The 22,125-nt window shown below is 32.7% G+C and overlaps 1 protein-coding gene across 1 annotated transcript; it reads right to left on the reverse strand.

Moving 5' to 3' along the window:
- Positions 1–202: 202 nt before the first annotated feature.
- Positions 203–14,879, reverse strand: Ubc4 (ubiquitin conjugating enzyme 4). Its single transcript, XM_085943809.1, has 3 exons — positions 14,673–14,879; positions 7,501–7,653; positions 203–3,251 (listed from the first exon to the last, which is right to left on the reverse strand). Exons 1-3 carry the CDS (start codon positions 14,733–14,735, stop codon positions 2,868–2,870), a joined length of 600 nt encoding a protein of 199 aa, XP_085799935.1. The 5' UTR covers positions 14,736–14,879; the 3' UTR covers positions 203–2,867.
- Positions 14,880–22,125: the final 7,246 nt, after the last annotated feature.

Here is a 22,125-nt window from a genome sequence, read left to right on the forward strand (position 1 = left end):
CCAGTTAATATTATATATCTCATCTTAGGTATTAATCTCTGATAAAAATGTATGCGAGACTGACATCAAATGTAGAATAATGGCAGTGTTTAGACTGCAATTAATTTTTAAGAGCAGAAACATTATCAAAGTGACAAAAATGTATCAATTAAATTTGTATTTTTTTTTTTTTTTTTTTAATTAAATTTTATTATTTGTATTTGTAAAGACATTAGAAAAACAGACACATTCTCAGATGAATTTGAAATATGCTACTGGAGGTGGACGACTGAATGAACAAACGAGTCTATCATCAGCAGCAGCGAGCAACATTCAAGACCGACTCTGTTCCGGTTTATCTGCATCGGAATCTCAAGTTTTTTGGTCACAGCTCGCAGGGATGATAACAACCTGGAAAAACCTGTAGCATTTGATCAGGTCAATGTGAACGAGGAAGAATTGCCTCCAGATGGACTGACCAAATCATGAGTGCAACAGGTTTTCACTGACATAGGTGCATCTCTCAATGATGTAATGGACTGAACCAAGCCGTAGAAAAGGCTGCTACCTGACAGCCAAATCATCTCAGCCAGTCCCAATAAAAAAGAACAAGACCATTACATAGTTAAGCTTTTTCATAAAATTTTGAATAGAATTACAAATGATATCCATCTTAATTTCGGATGTCAATATTAATGTATAATATAAAATCGTATTTGTGTATCGTTTTATAAAACCTCTCGAAGGTTGAAAACTCCCAAAAATGGAATGCGAAAATTGATTAATTAAGTGAACCAGCACTTGAGAATAAACAATTACAGATATTATGCAACACAAAACTGAGAATATTAATGACAGTAGAAAAAATAATATTAAAGAACAATTTTGTTATGGTTGACTATGGATGACGATTATATAAAAAAAAAAGTAGAAAAATAGATGTGGTAGGGAGGGAAAGATATTTGAACAAAATCAAACATACCAAGATGTCATATTTCACATAGCACAATTGATTTAGTATTATAAATTATTGGAAATTTTAAGCAAAAAGTACTTAAACCTAACAATAAAAAATTGATTTCAAATTAGATAGCAATATGTTTTGATTACTATTATAATAATAATAAATGTTAAAATATGCACTTTTTCCACTCAGTATTTCCCAAACTGTGGTATATGTACCCTCGGAGGGTAAGTAAAAGATTTGAAGGGATACGCAACCGAACTTATTGCGTTTTAGAGTTAAGATGAAACTGGTAGTGGTAATGAAAAATATAATATGACCAACATAATTAGTATTTGCCATTTCTTTAAAACCATGCTTTTTCACAATTCAGAAAATTAGGTATCATGATAAAAAAACTGATATTTCAGATAGACACTATGGTAACTATATATATCCTATATATAAGCTAAAAAGTAATAAAAAAAGTTTTCATATTTAATTGTGAAGATGAACTTTTCTATTTGGTTTTCAAAATATAAAAAAGGAATTACTATTAGTCAACAAAAGTAGATTACCTACGCCCATAGATGTTGAAGAAAACCTTTTTATATGGAAATGGAGCCTAAAAGAATCATTAGGATCTAATTTTCTTGCATATTGTTTCTTTCTTCGGCACAAAAATGCCACTTATCTGTGTCAAAGTGGGACTGGAAGTGGAACCGAACCACAAGAGTTAATTTGAAAGAATTTTCATCATCTTTGGGTACGCCAGTAAAATCTATATCTCTGAAACAGTTTGGGAAGAGTGTAAGTAATTTATTACCAACATTAATTTTATTACAAACCATAATTTCATTTGAACACCTGTACATGGAAATATAAGGAGAGCAAATGGTTAATCCTAAGTTAAACTGCATAGGTGAAGGTATCACAGGCTTAGATTGAGAAAGAGTATAAGAAATATTATGAAAATAACTTCTTACCAAATAGATATTTAGAAAATTTATTGTTATCAAAAATGCAATATATTGCTTAATATTTGATTAAAAGTTGTCATTTTTATTAAGTTTGTCATTGAAATGTAGGGGAGAGTGCATCTTGCATAATCTATCTAACTAATCACATAGGTATCTTATAAAACAAGATTGATTGTGTAACTAACTCAAGTAATACTAGACACAAAATTATACTATACATGTTTTAGTCTAGTTGACATTTATAATATTATGTAATTTACGAGTTATGAATGTCTGTATTCAGGTTATCATAATAGGTATATAGTTAATAACAAGAAATTTCAGTTAAAACAGATTGTAAATCAACTGCATTTAATCCACAACATATACAAAACTACAATCACAAACGAAATTCAGTAGAACAATGTATTATTAAATGATTATCATATCAACTACCAGTTGATCAGAAAGAATATTTTCAATTATATACACACACACATAAATACAAATATCATTACATGTCAAATATGACAATTCAGGTGATCATGGAATCATATACTAAGAACTGTTTTGGTCTTTTAGGGACAATAATATATTTAAATTGATTAATTATTGAATAATAGATACAATTAATGGATGTAGTAGCACTAAGCACATATTGATTAAAAAGAATACATATATACGTCAACAATTTTATTGTATATTGTACGAGATATAAGAAAAGAAAACTCCTGCTAGTTGTGATAATACCGAGTGCTTCAAGATACAGCACCCTCCTGTGGATCGAATACCAATCCCTTATATTAATATGGTCAATTTTTAATCATGAATAAATCTTCAAAACGATAATACTTCCATCGCTGTACCAACCATTCATAACACAATAATTGAAGAGTGAATACAAAAATTACAAACTCTGAAAACTTTTTATGTCTCGGTATAAAATTGTTTGAACATGTGCATAATAAATTTCGCAATGCTGAGAACTAACTGAACAGAAATTCGGTAGCTCTTTGCATATCCCAATTACATGATGATAGAGCTACGATAGCTTGAGATTCATCTATACCTATATCTATTAATTTTTTAATCTTGTCTTCGAAAGATGCATTTTTAGATGGTCCCCCAGCATAAATATGTGTCCAGTGCTTTGCTGTATGGCGGAACATATCATAATTTTCTTTATATTGCTTGGCCACGACGGCATCCTGAGGATCATCCGGTTCGGCGGCTGATAAGAGTGCTTGCAGTGATAATAGGACAGTCCGCAGCGTCATTGCAGCGGCCCATTGATCTTTTAATATGTCTAAGCATATTGCACCAGTTACCGATGATATATTTGGATGCCATATCTTGGTAACAAATTTGACCTGAAAAAAAGTGATTAAAAAGTGGTTACACATAATATGAAAATAATTCCTGATTTTTATAATCCAACATTGATAACAATATTGCATGAGAGTAATTAATTGCACTTTCAGTATTACATTATAAAGTGCGGAACAGTAATCTGCAACCTGCCAGGTTTCGAGTGAATCAGCCCAATGTGATTTTTTTACAGAAGAAAGTAGAAGGTAAAGTAAATTCAGAGCTTTTTTTGAAAAATAAAGGTGCCGGAACTCACTTATTGCCAAACTTCTTACCTACTAAAGAAAATTATGTTCAAATATCATTTAAAGTAACTTTTCCTATGCCACGAAGCAGCGCACGAAACACTAATACAAATAAAAAAAAGGTGGTCCAACGAGTTTGATGAACAAAAGTACCGAAACTGTTTTGGTCTTCAACGAAGCCTTAATGGGGTAATAATTAGATTCATTTGTGAAAATTCGCATTCACATACACTTGAAGAAATGGTAATGGAATTCAATGCATATATCAAACGAGATAGTTTTTTCATATGAGATGATTCAGGAAAATTAACTTGTACTATGTAAGCACAAAGATTGTTTCGTCTAATTGCTTTTGAAACATTAAAAATACTGTGAAAAAGGGTGCCAGAACGCCGTTCTACCGCATTACATTACAAAAAAAAGCCCTGAGTAAAACTAAATGAATCCTACTACCAAATATTAAATACACAACAGGGCACCAGTAATAATTATTATTTGGTATAGCCAGTTGTATAAAACTGGTGATATCTTATTTGGAATTTTAATAGTACACAATTTGCATTTAAAATGTTTAGCCAAATACCGGTATGTCTCCCAGTATCTCAAGCCCATCAACACACACCTGTGCATCATTATAACCTAGATATCTGCAACTTATCCCATAATGGGTTATTAACTGTGTCAAATAAACTCAACATTATAGTAACGTATTGGAATAAAATAGAATATGTCCAATAAAGAGTTACTAAACGAATGACGATTTTTTTCCAAATGAGGACCATCAAAAGTCTTTTTGGGTGCAGAAAAGACACATTATTTTGCAACCCTATACCTACATTCGCTTGCGCTGTCATCCATTAGTCTAAAAGTTATACTTAAGACTGTTCCGCCTTGTATTAATAAAATAATAAATAAATATGACATTTCATGATTACCATTATTTCAGTAATAAAATTGGGGCAAAACAAACAAAATTAACAATATGAGGTGTCGTAACATTAATTAACATTACTTACGCAATATGTACACATTTATAAAGTATAAATTGTATTCAATGAAATGTTGTAATGCAAGCAATTATTTAATTTTAGAATTGCAAACATGAAAATAACAGAATCAGCACAATAATACAATTGTGCATGAAATGTGTGAATTAAATTTGAAGTAAAATGCACATTTTAACAGACGAACGACAGGAAGGCACTGCATGATGTCTATATGGTCCACCTATGAAATGAACATGGACAAAGAACAAGAATAGTTTAGGAAACACAAACCAATTCGTGCACAACTGCAATTCTGAATAACATATTATAAAAAATCGCCAATGCAAAACAAGTTAAATACTTATTATTAATGCAATGTATGACAAAAATGCGGGTAATTTTTTTTTCAAATTAATTTTATTTTACATACAGTCGAACTTAGGAACGAAGGAAGATGGGACCGACTGAACTTGCTCATTATAAGTGTTACTCGTTATATCAGAGAATAGGTATTTTTAAATGAGCAGTCACATAATACAAAAAGTCGCAATTCAAACAAAAATAAACAATTATTAGCATTTTTCACCGAAACAAGCATGGCATTCATAAACTACAAAAGAAGTTGTTTATTGTAATGAACGCTGGTAGGTACCTAGTGACTTCACAAGCCTTGGATTTTTTACATGCAATTTCAACCAGATGCGTGAATACTTATTCAATATTGTCGGCGAAAACACCAATAAGGTAGGTACTTAGACACTTAACTAGTGTCATAACGTAATCCGATTCCGGCGTCATCCTGTCCGGTCGGATTTTATTGCTTAAGGTCGAAATGTTTTTAATCGATCGAAAATTTTTGACCATATTTTAGCTCGGTATAACCGATAAGTAGCTCATTATAAAAGTGAATAAATTTATGGAAAAATCATAAACTAAAATGTCAACGAATGTTTCCTCGTTACATCTAAGATCTCGCTATATCCGTGATCGTAATAACTGAGAACAACTGTATTATAGTGAACTTCGCAAATTATATATTAAAGACATCCACAGCATGACAACAAAATTAAAAAAATTGGTGTGTGTACTTATGTACGCGCGTTAGAAGTTATACTTCTTTGGCGTAACAAAACAAAATAAAACGTTACCCGAGTCTATTAATATTACACTGGATTAGGTTGATGGAAACGTACGCAATTCATCTGTGTCTCATATAGCACATGCTAATTGTAATTTGATTATTGTATTGGACCAAAAATCATCTTTGCCATAGAGGTTATAATCGATTCAGAAATGCCCATGATGAATTAAAATTATTTACCAACCAACTTTTACAAAATTTATTTATTTATTGATATATAATTTTACTCATAAATAATACTCACATAAATATAGCCTCAAATCTTGATACACAATCTTTACAATGAAAAATAAATATACACTTCAATATAAATAAAGTTAACAGTTAACAGTGTAGAATGTTAGTCTCCAGAAATTTGTTTATAAATATATATATTTTTATGACACAATATTGGTTATGTTTACAACACGTGCACTTTACTTGGTTGTATTGAACGACTAAATAAATGACACTATGCGCATGAACCCTTGAAACCGAAATAATAAATTATGTGTTCCATCGGCGCAAAAATACACTCTGATCTGTTTTCCCAAACGCGCCGAAAGAAGTATAACTTCAAAAATTATTTTTATAAGCAAACAATGGTGAAAAGTTTTCCCAGCTTTTTTTAAAATGAATATCAGTTTATAACTTGATTAGAAGTAATAAATTCCGACGCTGGGGAGACACATTTCAGATTATAACATTATTTTTTTATTATTTCTAGTTATGTGTTATTTTTGATTTTTTTTGTATAAAAAAATAACTTTTGAATTGACATTAACTGACTTTTCATTTACCTATCCTCTTTGGCCGTTTGCTAAAGAAAAAATTGCCCGCGGCCTAAAAGAAGTTGGACAGCGCTGGTCTAGTTATAACAAGTAAAATTAGGAAATTTCAAATGAGGTTTATTTACATCAACACGTCATGTATTTGGATTCAAGGTTTAACTAGTTGTGATGTTCTCATTTTCTTCGTCTTTTTGAGTAGAATACCAAAATAAACGGATGTCCTGTGTGTGAGAGAAATGCATTGATTTGTAATTCAAAAGATGATAGATTGTGATATTTAACCATAAGAAAGAAACTGTTTACATCTAGCGTCTAGGGTATAACTTAAAATATAATATTTATTACAAAGCATTCCAATTGTAGAAGAGAGTTTAATTACATGAAAAATCTTGCCAATGCAATTTTGAAAAAAGATAACGCATTTTGTGGTAAAAGTGAAATTTTACCTGCGGCACGTTTACTACGACTGAGAATGATAGAATACTTACACCAAAGATGTTGAGGAAAACCTTCTCTAGAAGACAGAGATATATGAAAATAAAGCTGAAAAGAAGGCTACAAAAATTAAGGATTAGTTGCAAGTCATTTCGCAAATGCAAGTTCATTTGTGTCAAACACAAGATTCACATTATCGCCAGCATCTATAAAAAAACTACTAGTATTTCAAAACAATTTCAGATTCACAGCCAATTCCATCAATTATTAAATGTGCAGTTACCACTAAGACAAAATTGTATTTTGGTTTGAAATGATAGTATAGTTTTTTCTTAAATTACTACCTAAATTGACAAATGTCGTATACGAGACTTGCGCCGAAACCAAAACATTCAATTATAATGCAAATATGTAATTATAACTGGCTGTGGTAGGAAAGATCGCGAATTCTACACCAAACCATCAGTATTTAGAATATTTATGTAAGCAATCATAAAACTCATATAGTGCATGCATACTTAATGCTGAAATGTCAAAATAGTCACCATATTTTAATATGCTAAATCAGTGATAAGCAACCTTTCTTCTCATGAGAGTCACATTAAATTCCAAACTGCTTTATATACAAAACGATAAAATCTTATTCATTCTCTTCAATCTTCAACTATACATACCTTAGGTGGATTGAATGGATATGTTTCTGGGACATTTATTTCAAGTATAAAGATTCCTCCTTCATATGGAGTGTCCGGTGGTCCAGCAATCTCTCCCTTCAGCTCTGTCCACGTTTCATTAACCAGCTCAAGTTTAATAGCACACTTGGCAAGCTGAAATACAAAAAAAGAAAATATTTATGTACATACTTTAGATTTTTTTATAACTATATGTTTATAATAGGTGTTTGTTTTTGTTGCTTAGATAGAACTCACGAAAAAGTTAACTGTCAAACCAAGCTGTGAAACTGGGCTCACTTTTTAACATTTATGATCAGTATAGTTAGGCAAATCATCATGAATAGAGTCACGCTTGAACAATGTTACCAAATTATCCTAATTCACTTTTAAAATCCAGCTGAAATTAAAGCTAAGAGACCATTATATGCATTGCTCTTTCGCTGATTGGGCTCTAGACCAGTTAGAAACTGACCTGTTTTTATATCGCAAAATCGATACTAGTGGCCAAAAAAATAAATTGGCTCGAAATAAGAGAGATAAAGTGAATGAAAGAGAACCCACATTTAATTTTTAACTAGAGTAGTTTTGATGAGAATTTCGTAGAAGTACATATACTGTAGGCCAGGCCTGGGCAAACTTTTTAGATGAAGGGCCACATGAGGAATATAAAATGAACAGCGGGCCGCAAGTAAAATACTATTTTTAGACATACATTATTTATTATCATAGAATTTCAACATTTTTTTAAATTCAGGTGGTAATTTTGTGGTTGGGATTCTTAAAACTGCTTGTAAATGTTGATCGGTGATGTTTGATCGTAAATAGTTCACATAATATGAACGTTAATCCAAAATTAAAAAACATTTTTCGAGCAGAATCTTTAAGTTTGTCCGAATTAAGAGTGTTGTAAAATTTGCAGATTTCTTCTCGACAGTGCAATTCATGTATATATTCATTTTTTATTTTTTAAAGGCGTTCAAATGTAGAAAAAAGTAAACTTTTTTCAGAGATACGATTAAAGCACGCGGGCTACACAGAAATACTTGGCCCGCAATTTTCGCAAACCTGGTGTTGGCGTATGTCCACTAGCAATATTGCTTTTATTGTTTATTGATTGCACTATGACGAGAAGGGAAAGCAATTGCTCTTCCAAAATTAAATGATTTGAAAAGCATCATGCATTTAATCCCAAGTGATGCAAAAATATACTATGAAAACATTCAAGGTTCACCAAATATTTTACCGAGGATATATATTGTATAAGGTTACAATTCTCAAATATTAAATTTTGAACATGAAATTTCAACATAACATTAATATTATACATTTATTTTTGACCACAATAACATATAGGTAACAGTTCTTAGTTCAGATGTAATGATTAACCTGATCTGCGCCACGGACGAGTTAACTCGCGGGTTCTTGTAAACGTCATAACTTCTGAATAAACATTCTGTGTATATTTTCTAAACAATATTTATCATTTTAGTGTGAAAATATTCACGATAAACTCGATAAACATGTTGTATTGGTAAGTTTTCACAAATATTTATCATTCTGTTCCTATTTCATATTTTTTAAAGGATTTATTTTATGCATGACGCATTTATGAGTTATTTGATGAGTTTCATAACACTTATTTAATAACTATGTCTGCATAAGTTGACATTTTTATGATGTCTGGCGACTCTGCTAGAACACTGGATGGGGGGAGCGAGACAGCAGTTTTAACTCTGACCTCTTAACTTTTACTTTTCTATCTTAGTTTTGCCATTGTAACTGCGATTGCTTCGCCGATCGAATCGGAATCAATCCGCAATCGCAATCTGTTCCGCAATAATTTGTGTGATTTCTTTTGTCTCTATCACCATCCAAACAGTTGATCTATCACCCGGGAGACATATCTTCACCGGAAACTGGGTGACGATACACAAATTACGAGTTTAGATATTTCTTCTAAGAATTTTAAACGCACTGTACCAAGAGAAAAATAATTTGACACTTAAAAAGCGAGGTACGTAAAGCTATCGATCGTTAACGTGAATGGTGGAAATAGTTATAGTTATTGTTACATACAATGTAAACCAGACATGGGTTAGATGTAGTTCATCATCTGTTTCTAGCTGTGTAGTCATAATTATGATATTGTAATTCAAACTGACTTGCTGGCAAATTTGGGTTTTCTCACAAACATCATGAAATAATTGAATTTTTTAAACAAGGAGTTGCAGGGAAAAGACAAACATGTAGCTAAGATAAACAAGATAGGCTCTGTAAACTCATTTGAAGCAAAACTGGTTTTGTGGATGTCACATCTACAGATGAAGTTTCTCATGCATTTCCCGAATATAAAGAAAATGGCAGGTGACAGTGAATACAACTTGTCATTATTTGTTAAGCACCTTCAAGTGCTCTAAGAACAGTTTGAAAACAGATTTCATCAGTTTACTATCATCGAGCCAATGGTCTCCTCTTTTATCAATCCTGTTACTTGCCAAATAAATATAATGGAAATAGCTGCATACATTGCAGAGCTTGTTCAAGTGAAGGCAGAACAACTGGAGCTAGAAATTTTGAACCATCAGAATGATATTATGCTAAAATCCTTAAGGTGATTCATCAGTGAAACGGTAAATAATTTTCAACCATAGGCGCGACGAAATTTTGCACTCGCTCCCATTCGGAGAGAGAATGTAGATCTGGAAACACGTCATTTTGCTTTGTGATTCCGACGGCCATAATAATTCTTAAATCGTGTAAAGATGACTTAAAACGTTACCCATTTACTTTAAAAAGAAAACATGTCAATGAATATATTATTATTGTTACTGATAAAACAATAAACAGAACATTAAATGGACACATGTTGGATTTATAGGACAAATTATATTTGGTATGACATGCCTCATTTGCACCCGCGACCCGCAATCCGCGCATCGCCTAGCGACGATCTTTTTAGACCGTGTCTCAAGTAAGGTATGGCCTTAATATCAGATGAGGACTTCTGAAATACAGTGGACAGAAAAAGGTTCCATTCTTAAAAAAGTGGCATCTATACAATAATTTGAAGAATATATTTGGATGTTTCTACCGTCCCATTGGTTTTTCTTTATACAAATCCACACGCCGGAGTGCGTGGTGGGGGTCTCGAATTTCAGATTTAACCCGCTTCTTCTTCTTCTTTATTCTATCTTCTTTTATTCATACGGTTCCTATACCATTCATCCGATTGCAATGAAACTTTGGTGAGTTATTGTGTGCACACTCGCGAAGGTTTCTGAATTAGAAAAACCATATTCTTCTTCTTCTTCTTCATTCCATCTTATTTTATTCGTATGGTTCCTATACCATTCATCCGACTGCGATGAAACTTTCGTCAGTAGTTGTGCGCACACCCGCAAAGGTTTCTGAATTAAAAAAACCATCTTCTTCTTCATTCTATCTTCTTTTATTCATATGGTTTCTATACCATTCATCCAATTGCGATGAAGCTTTCATCAGTTGTTGTGCGCACACCCGCGGAGGTTCCTGAATTAAAAAAACCATCTTCTTCTTCATTCTATCTTCTTTTATTTGTATGGTTTCTATACCATTCTTCCGATTGCGATGAAACTTTTATCAGTTGTTGTGCGCACACCCGCGAAGGTTTCTGAATTAGTACAACCATCTTCTTCTTCATTCTATCTTCTTTTATTCGTATGGTTCCTATACCATTCATCTGATTGCAATAAAACTTTCGCCAGTTGTTGCGTGCACACCCGCGAAGGTTCCTGAATTAGTACAACCATCTACATCTTCTTCTTCTATTCGTATGCATTCCTATACCATTCATCTGATTGCAATGAAACTTTGGTCAGTTGTTGTGTGCACACCCGCAAAGGTTTCTGATTTGGTACAACTATTTTCTTTTTCTTCTATTCTGTCTTCTTCTATTTGTATGCATTCTTATACCATTCATCCGATTGCGATGAAATTTTGATCAGTTGTTTCTGAATTAGTACAACCATTTTTTTCTTCTTCTATTCTATCTTCTTCTATTTGTATGCGTTCCTATAAAATTCATCTGATCGCAATTAGTGGTGAGTTGTTGTGCGCACACCCGCGAAGGTGTCTGAATTAGTACAACCATCTTCTTCTTCTTCTATTTGCATGCGTTCCTATACCATTCATCCGATTGCGATGAAACTTTTGTCAGTTGTTGTGCGCACGCCCGCAAAGGTATAATTATTTTAAAAAACATCGATTTTATTTAATTGAGTAGGTGGTAGAATTCATGAAGAAATTCACATCAGCGCATGGCAATACGTGCCAATAGGTACTTCGATACAAACCTACCGTGTTTACATTGACCTAGGTCCTAGGTGGTTCATTCATTGATTCATGGAACAAACGCTTAGGTACCTAATCGATTGATTATTATCGGCAGTAGGTATGGCCCCCACGCCCTAAAGCGGGGCCCCCAGGCCAAGATCGTTGGCGAGTCCCCCTACCTATAGGTTAACAGCAGTGTGATGCTTTACAGCAGTGTTTCCCAATTGTTGTTCAGCGTATTGTTAAGTAGGTACGTGCCTACATCTATTCGAAATATTTAATATCAACAAACTGTAATCAAAAATTGTATTGCACAACCATATTATATTTTTAACTTTTAATCATCCCGAAGAAAACTTGCGACTTTTTTTTATTATTAGAGCAAATTTTTGATGCGTTTATACAGTTTAGTACGCAGATCAATATTATAGTACAAATACTATAATAATTATACAGTTGGCAACACTGCACCAGACCAGTGTTGCTATCATTTTATGACCAAATTATAGTAGTACATGGTCCTAAAAATTATAGTATTTAGTGCAAAAATAAAATAGCAGGTACCTACTCATTATTTTCAGTTGAAAATATACTTATAGGTTTTTTATCTGTTACAAAAAAGTAAGAAACGGATTCCGGACTCTTTCGCTTACAGGACTGTTTTTCCTGACCTAACAACTTTTTTTCTCGGTTCGACAAATTTTCCTCTATTACGAAATTATAATACTTCGCACCAAATAATGATTCGAAAATTTTGGTTTTTTTATTGTAGAAATGAAATCTTTGGGAAAAAAAAAACGTATCCCATATTCGAAAGTATAGTATTTTGGGCATCCTATAGCATGTTTATATCGGACATTGTACCTACGCGCACCAAAATTACAGTAAAAATTCTATCATAATTATAGAAATTTAATTATACTACAGTTGGTTACACTGCCAGACATGTCAGACTTCCCGACCGACGGGATATAAGAAAGATTATTAATATAATGTACCCTTTGTTCAGTTAATTTTTTTTGTCGGCATTCATTATCTGAAATGCGGTTAATTATCAAAACAAACACCTACAATGTCGACAAATATGTCATCTCATAAACAATGCCCAAAAAGTAATTGCTTTTTGTCGCCTTTTGCGTTTTTTTATTGTTTTTCCAATTTGAGCTTTAAATCAAACGCAATTGATTTACTTATTAATGTATTGTATTATATTTCGGAATAAAAGTGCGTATGGCGATAAAGATTGTCAATCACAAGAGCTGAAATAAGTCGAATGATGAAAGAAATAATTGTGTTGTACCTAATAAACTAATTAATTTTAGTTGCATAACAAAATAAAGTTAAATATTTTATGAAGTTTCTTTTTGTTTTCTGTTCATATTATTATTTTTAGCTGGTCGCTACACCGGACCCCCAGGCTAAGAGCCTATCAGCCCCCCCCCTTGTGGTGGCCATGGCAGTAGGTATGTCATCGATAGCAATTTGGAGCATAAATCGACGATTCAATTACGTCAATGCTGTTATTGTATCGTGACATTCATTTAATTCCTCTTTTTGAAGTTACAATTTGATCTGACAGATGGCAGCAGTCTCGTGTCACGTGACATGTCGCGCGAACGTCTCCATCTCACGAATGTGACGTCACTAAACAATGGATTTGATTTGCGTTCATGCATGCAAATTGGCAGTTTTTAGCTTTTAGGTAATTTGACGTTATATGCATACGGCAGTAAGTGTTAAAACTGTGAACTAACAATCTCCTCCCATTTTTAACCGCACTTCCATTATAAACTAACAAGCTCCTCCTACTTAGTCGACGACGGCACCTTCCGGCTTGTGCCTGCTCTTCTTGTTGGACAGTAATAATTCAAAGTTTTAATGTTTTTTATATTTATTTAAAAAAACATATTTTTCAACTTGAAATACTGTTTATTTATATCAAATCCAATTTCGGCATGGTCACAATATTGATGCTCGATACAATGGGTATATTTAAAAATGCAAACACAAAACCATTCTTAAATCTTGTTAATTATTCGTTGAATAAAAAAAATAGTTAATTACAAAACCATTAGCTTTATATTTCCAGAAAACAACAATATACTCAATAACTTTGGAAGTAAGTAATACGTTTTTCAATAATCTATTAATCAAGAAAGGTGTATAGAAAATCTATTGTAAACATTTAAAATACATAATAATATATAACAATCTTAAGACCATTAAAGTTATAGATACCTACCTACCTACCAAATGTTAATTTTTGTTTTTAAAATTTCAAGTGTCAAGAAAGTTCTCAGTTCAAGAAATTGTGACATGACATGGAACAAATAAACACAATTTACTGAATAAATGAGAGGTTTTAGTAATTACTGCTGAGGTGGTTTCTCAATACACGATATTTTGATATGATAAGTAGGTAATTTATTATAACTTTAAATTACATTGAATATGTACTTATCAAGGGCAGCTTTGTGTTAACTGTTCTTGGAAGGTAAGACTTCGGGAAAATACGACAAACACTCGGTACGAAATAAATTTAAATACATCTAGAATTGTTGTACACGAAATACTTTTATTTACATTTTAAATGACATTCTCAATCATTACAACAGCCGGGTTGCAGCTTAAACGAGTATTTAACAACCGAACCGTGCAAGCCGAATGTAATATATCTTAATTTTATTATAAATGTAGTTTCACGTGCAATATGCATATACCAAGAAATTAATTTAAAAAAAATAAATTAGATCATGAATAGTTTTAGGCTAAATATTATTATCACCGTGTTTTTACTTATTATGGCACTGAAATACATTCACCAGTTATTAACAAATAAACAGCAAGTCATAATTACACACCCCTTCGCTTTTGATGACCTCTTGAAATTCTCTCTGAATACGTTGTACAGCTATATTTGCCATATTTACGTAAAAATGTAATTTTCGCACAGAATGATTTTAGTTAATGCGGACGTACAAATAGAATAATCTTTGAGCAGAAGTGCAGGACAGAGAAACGGAGAAGGTGTTACTTCCACACAGCTATCGTGATTCCACATGCTCAGTCACCCAAATAGATGGCACTACAGTCTATTTCAGTGCTGCCATATTTTGAAAGTGGAATTATAGTACAGTGCCTTCAAAATTATAGTATTTCGGCAAAAAATATAGTACGCGTTAGGTACCAATAATTTTCTGCATTTTCAAAATATTAAACGTGGGGTAATTAACGTCTTGTTTTTTTTAGACAAAATATCCATGAAGGGTAATTAACGTCTTGTTTTTTTAGACAAAATTCAAAAGTCAGTGGTTTACAAACTTTATGTTACTACGCCTCCCTTAAAAAAATCTAATCTAGGCGCCTCCCCCCCTTTTTTCATTAAATAGTCAACAAAGTACCTACTTACGAATACAATGAAATACAATGAAATAAAAAAACGAGGTTTTACTACTTACATTACATTATTTTTTGACGAATGTGCTTGTTTATTAGCACAATCAATTTTTAGTAGTCTATCTAAATTCATCTTCGTTCATTGACAAATGAATTCTATCATGGACCCCACATCCCGAAGCGAACCCCTCGGGTCAGGATTTTTCAACCACATATTTAAAATATGTAATAGCTTCGAAACAAAGCAGCGCCTTTTTTTGCTATTAATAAAAATAATATGTGAAAAGTGCATTAGCAAACTAACCAAGAACTCTGGCGTAGAAATCATTTAAAAATAATGGAGACATGGCGAATTTTTTTTTGTCATTTTGATTTCCTAAGCTCCAATTTTTTATGAATGCCTTCACTTTGTCGTTTTAAATCAGTGAATGCATTAGTGGTCCTTGGATTTATTCATTCAATCAATTTTCTCAAAATTTCAACCAAACAGACAAGTTTAACAACAAAATTATCGTGAATAAACAAATTTGCCTCAAATTTCAACATTATGATTAATTTGACCCTTTTATTTCATTTTTTACGAGATAGGATTATAAAATTAGTCTTCATATTTGCAGAAAGGTTTGGAAACAACCTTTTATAGGACTGTTTTTTTGTGTAGATTATAACTAGCGGCTGTCTTATAAACTATGCATTTGCAAACGGCAAACCTGTGGCTACATTAAGTGCTCGGCCGTAGTCATTTGGCGGGCGCGGTGCGGCGGCGTCTTGCGAAACTCAAACGTATAACTGTGTGTATTATGCCCCAAAAAAGACACTGTCTACGAACATTTTACACACAGTTATACGTTTGAGTTTTGCAAGACGCCGCCCTCGCGCGATTACTACGTTCTTGCACTAATTTTGTTAAATTTTTCGCGCCTCCCAGTTTGGAACTAGCTGTGTTAAGTAATTAACGTCACCTTTTTTTAGTCATGGGGATTATTTTTTTTTTTGCTTTTCATGGATTATTTTGGCGTTGTTTTTCTTCTATTGGCAAATTTTTTCCGATTACTCAAAATTATAGTATTTTGGGCGTACTATACCTTTTTATATGGTACATAGTATGCAGACGAAAACTATAGTACACATACTATAATTATAGTACAGTTGGCAACACTGGACTCTATTGTTATCATCTTTTTGTCGCCGAATTTATAGTACGCGGTCCTAAAAAATATACTAGTCAAAAATTATAGCAAGCACGAATTGTCGTCGGTTAGGTGTTTTGTTTGTCACAAAAAGTCACATATATTTAGCTCTTCCGGCCATTTTTTTAACTCAAAAAATCTGTTTCGTTTCGAAGACTTTTTACCTGTCAAAACAACGTTGTTATCTCAGCAAATTCTTGCTATCAAAGCATCTTCTCATAATTTTCCTTCACTACGAAATTGTACTATAATTATTATTACGTTCTCACCAAACTATGGTACGGAAATACCGACATTGTGGTAATTTTGGTGTATTTTTTAGTGTAAAAATTAAATATGTAAAAAAAATTACGCGTACATAGTACGCGGACCAAAAGTATAGTACAAATACTATACTTTTATATTACGGTTGGTAGGCCTTCACTTCACACGAAATTTGAAATCGCATTTCGCTATGCCACAGAGTCAGTTCAATGTCTAATCATCAAAGTTCAGCCATGGCTCAGCCAATCGTATTATGAGACTAATAAATTATTAATAATTGTCACTGATACATGTAATTCTTTTCAAATTGTACTATTAAAAAGTTATTTTATTATTTTGTATATAAGTACATTATTTTATTAAAAGATAGGTAGGTAGGTATATAAAATATCTATATTATATTTACGCATTCTTACAAATGCCGAAATAAAAATTTTGCTGCGTAAAATGACAGCAAGCTATGAAAATTTATAATGAAATCATCAACCTTCATGTAAGAAATTAATGAATATTATTCATCAATCTGACAGAAAGTGCTGACAAATAATTACCACCAACGATCGGAATACGTTACGATTATTATTATTACAGATCCCCATAAACTTATATCACCTATGTTTTTCTACTCTACATCATGTTAATACTATTAATTATTATTACAATAAACATAGCTGGCTTAAAATATTGTCTTTTATTTATTTTACCCCAATATCAATGTTATAATAATTTATTATGAATTCTTTTTTTTGAGTTCTAGTAAAAATGCATTCTCACTCCAAGAGAATGCGCCACTTGTAGGAGCGCCGTCATTTCGTATGGAATTTCCGAATGTAATATAAAATAAATATACATCTGTTATCTATGATAGAAACCCATAGACTAATAGAAATTAGAATTAAAGCATAAAACATACCATCGATAATAGAAATGATAGCCAGTGTCAGCCAAACTTTTTAAAGAAGGCGTAGGTATTTGTTTCGTGGCATACCAAATAAAAATCCCTCCAAAATATACCTAGGTACACTGGTTCTTACTTGTCATTTTTGGCATACGTACATTTCCTCTACTCTGTCTAGAGGAATTAAGGGCGATCCGTTTTGTTTTTATTCTTCAAAAAAGTTAACAATTTGTTAATGATATTTTTAATATGAGATCGCAAAGGTTTAGGTTTAGGGATTATTAGATCTATAATTAATATAATAACGGCGTGGAATGCTCTGTGGGAGGGGATGCATCTTTAGTTTCAACGGTCAAGCCAAACTTCGATTGCACTGACTTCTGCACTTCTGACAAAATTTAATTTAATTGAGAAATCGTCTACAATCTACATGAATAATCCATAGACATGGGACACCGGTATCTAGAGACCGAAGTAGGTATCCAGCTTGCAGCCACCGAATAGCTAGTACACGTTTTTGCACGAGTCACATTTCCTTTATTGTTTTATTTATATGAACGCCTCAGTAGCGAATGAGTCAACCAAAGAGATTGGACTCCTCCCCAGTCTTTCAATCTCTTTGGAGTCAACGCATATTTTCACGTCTACATACAACAATGGAGACATAAAAACTGACTGTGGTAATAAAAAAGTGTCTCCGTCTGCAGCCTCTCGACACTCCAATGTCAGGACACCAGTGTATCGAGATGCCGCATTTACATATTATTATAAATGAACGCGACACTCGTGTGTCTCCGTCTGAACGCGCCCATTCATTTATGTGTAAATGCGGCATCTCGACACACCGGTGGCTAGACACGGGTGCCCTATGTGACACGGCTCTTATTCTTTAATGGCACAGTAGCAATACCAATTTATTATAAATTATTATTATATGGTGGAGCGGCCAACGCCACACAGCTTGGCAGCCACTACCATAAGAGCCGATGCTGCCATCTTTTTGTCAGCAAATACGCGGTCCAAAAAATATTGTATTTCGGCAAAAATTATACCTAGTAGGTAGGTAGGTACGCGTTGTCTTCGGTTGAAAATGTAGGTACCTATAGGTTTTTATTACTTACTTCTTGACCTAAAAGGGATGGAAAATCGCCGAAATTCTATGAACAGATAGCAGCATTTGTCTGGTTGGATTGTTTATCCTACCATGTTTACTGAAATTTCAGTATATCTCTTACCTAGTATTTAATATTGGATTTAAAGGTGACATTGTATGATTTTTCGAAAATTATTGTGAAATTATAACAATTGTGCGTTTTGAAGGGCCGTCAATCTATTTTTTCATTAAAGTACCTACAATCATTGATTTTCATCAAATTGGAGGTTTTTTGGAAATACCTTTAGTCTACTGAATTTTGAAAATTTTACTGGTAACACAGATACGAAATGTCACTCAAAAGTCAAAAGTAATAGTCATAGGTCATACCTACTAGATAATAATATTAAAATAGAATGTGCGCAAAGTGTCATTTACCTGTCACGCAGGAATGAATCTTATATTGTTATTAGCGAATTATTTTTTTTTCGACCATGTCCGATCCTGATAGGATCATATGGGCCTCCACGTATTGACAGATTTTGTTCTTTACGAGAAATGGATGTCAGCCACTTGCTCAACCTATTAGGTCCATACCCTGACACACACAAATTGAAAAACAATATGTGTACTTGCCAAACCCAGGATTCGAACCTGGGACCCACGGCTTTATAGTCCAACGCTTATGCCGCGCGGCCACCGTGGGATAGCGAATGGTTGTGTTGAATTTTTTAATGTAGACAATTATCCCATTTATACATAATGTAAATATCTAAATACAATAACATAAATTAATAGGAAGCGTGGATGTTTCTCTAAATATTAAGTTTCATTTATTTAAGTTAAGTTCACGTTAACATAACCTATGCAAAAGTTAGTCCAGAACCAGGAGGTTTGAAAATATTCGCTGCCGTACATTGCTGACATCGGTGAAGTGTGAATACACTCACGAATACACTCACACTAAATAAGTTACACTCCGCCTCGTAAAATAGACTGTACTCAGGGGAAAAAAGTTAAATTAGTAATAATATGCACATAGACTGCTGTCTAGATAATTAGTTTTTAATTACCACATTTAAATAGCATGCTAATTATATCGAATGGCCACCTTAATCGTTACTACCGTATGCATTGTATTAAATAAACGGTTGGTACAAATTGAAAATGATTTTAGGTAAATACATCTAACTAACTAAATCGTCATACTAGTTTCGAGTAATTTGACTTTGAAGTTTTTAAAATGTTTGAAATGGTCTAAGGTTAAAGTAAAAAATAAAGTAAAATTTTCTTTTTTTATGTTTATTTTCTTATTTTTTTTTGCCACCTTAAGGTCCAAACTGAAAATCAATCAAATCAAATAATTATATAAAATTACCATAGTAGTACATCTTTCATCAATTTTTAATTGAAAAATATAATGTATGTGCAAATTGAATATCAATGAAATCGGATAATTAGTAAAAAATGATATTATGGCCACCATCTTAATAAGTAAAGACTCCCAATAATTTGTTATCGAGTTTATAATTATGACAATAACAATGAAGGATTCTGTTCGCGTTTTTGTCACTTCCTTTGTTTCATTGGCCTCAGCTGATTCTCTTTCGCAACGTTTCAATCTTTTATTTAACTGTAGCACACCACATTGTGCTTCATTCCAATTCACTATATAATATAAGATAGTACAGTAATACACCGAAGATACGCGATAGGTGGGTCCAATGAAAATCGCTTTAGTCAAATTCGCGTCAGTTGGGGTACAACTATTCAATAAATACATTTTGTTTATTTGGGACCAAGGACTAGCAAAAACACTAGTTTAGAAGAAAACTATTTAATAAAATTGCAGTTCTTTGTACAAAATATTAAAAAAATATATGAGTTAGGTACGTAAAAAGTTATTTTGATGTTGATGGCTTCATAAAATCTAACAAATTTGTCTGATGATACAATGCCTTCTTTTTTTCACGCAGAATTTCTTCGTAGCAAGCTAATATTTTTTATATTCCTTGCTTTGTAGCTATAACGCGTTCTTTGTTGAAGTCTATATTTTCTAAATTTTATAAGCCCTTTTCAATTGAGCTGAGACCTTCTGTCAAGCTTGCAATTATTGTCATGTGCTTTTCTGGTGGAATTGGGTCTGAAGTGTTGCTAAACAAAAAAATCAAGAACCGCATAACTCTGAGTTCGCTTGAGTTGGGGATTACTGTATTATTGTTATACCATAGAGAAATATTAATTTAAACTTACATTTTGTAAAATTTGTCTTATTTTGTTTAATAAAATACTCATGGCCTGATTATACATTTTCAAATTATTATATTGTTCACCGATTTAGTAAAAGTATATTTTGAAAATAATTCCTCAGTTTGTAATTGGCTCGTAAATCTCGACTTATTCAGAATATGTCCCTGTTAAAATGATTTTATTTACCTATCTTAAAATAATGAAAAGCCGTTCTTCGAGACTGGCAGAAACCTTCACAGCAGTACTGGCCGAAATGATGATATTCTCCACCATCGTGGTCTTTGTTTTCTAAAATTGTTCCGCTACACTCATCTTTTGACTTGTCCTCACCAACTAACTCCGATAAGCACCACATTCTGTTGTAATCGAGTGTTTCATGAGGCACTTACGTCTTAGTGTGAGGCATCTTCAGTTTATGGCTAGCCTGGAACAATTACCCATGACTGTGGTCGCTACACACCCAAGTGTGGTTAACTGAGTTTACTGACTTTAAATTATAAGTACACATGGGAGAAGATCACAGAGAAGCAAAAAATGTAAATTGTCAATTTAAAAGGCCATCAGGCTGGATTTGAAATCCCACACTCGTAATATAAACCTTATATTCTTTTAAACGATAACATTGTTTTTAACATATATTCAGAGGTTGGAGCGGATCCTTTTTTGAGTTGCTCCGCTCTGGGACCTTAATACTTGCCCCAGCCCCACTCCATGGTCTGCTCCGCTCTGGGTAAATAGTTTTATCCTATATTATTATTATATTATACGTATACAAATGTCAAAAATTAAAAAAAAATAAGTTTTGAAATAAGGTTTATTATTCATACTTTTCATTATTAATTCTATTAAACAAGATTTCCGAAAGCAAATCGTCTTTCATTATCTGCCTCTTCTGTCGAAAAAGTGAGGTTGTTTATCACTCGGCAGTGTTGCCGTATTTCAAATAATTCTAGTGTTACAAAGTGTCAAATATAATATTTTCATTGGATTTTAGGATGAAAATTTATAAAAAAAAAAAATATCCGGAGCTGTGGAGTACTACAAAATTACGGTTCTCCTGGTAAAATCCTATTGCCCCACTGCTCCAGGCTTCTGCTCCGAACTACGCTCTAACGCTCTGCTTATATTTGCAATCCTATTATACTTAGAAAATTTCGGGATATTTCTATTTTCATTAAGTAATTAATTTTATGCTCTTTCCGATAAACATGCATTTTATAAAC

This window comes from Rhyacophila brunnea, unplaced genomic scaffold (assembly GCF_057557595.1).
Source record: "Rhyacophila brunnea isolate RB1 unplaced genomic scaffold, BYU_Rbru_1.0 scaffold_1, whole genome shotgun sequence".
NCBI classification, from domain to species: Eukaryota; Metazoa; Arthropoda; class Insecta; order Trichoptera; family Rhyacophilidae; genus Rhyacophila; species Rhyacophila brunnea.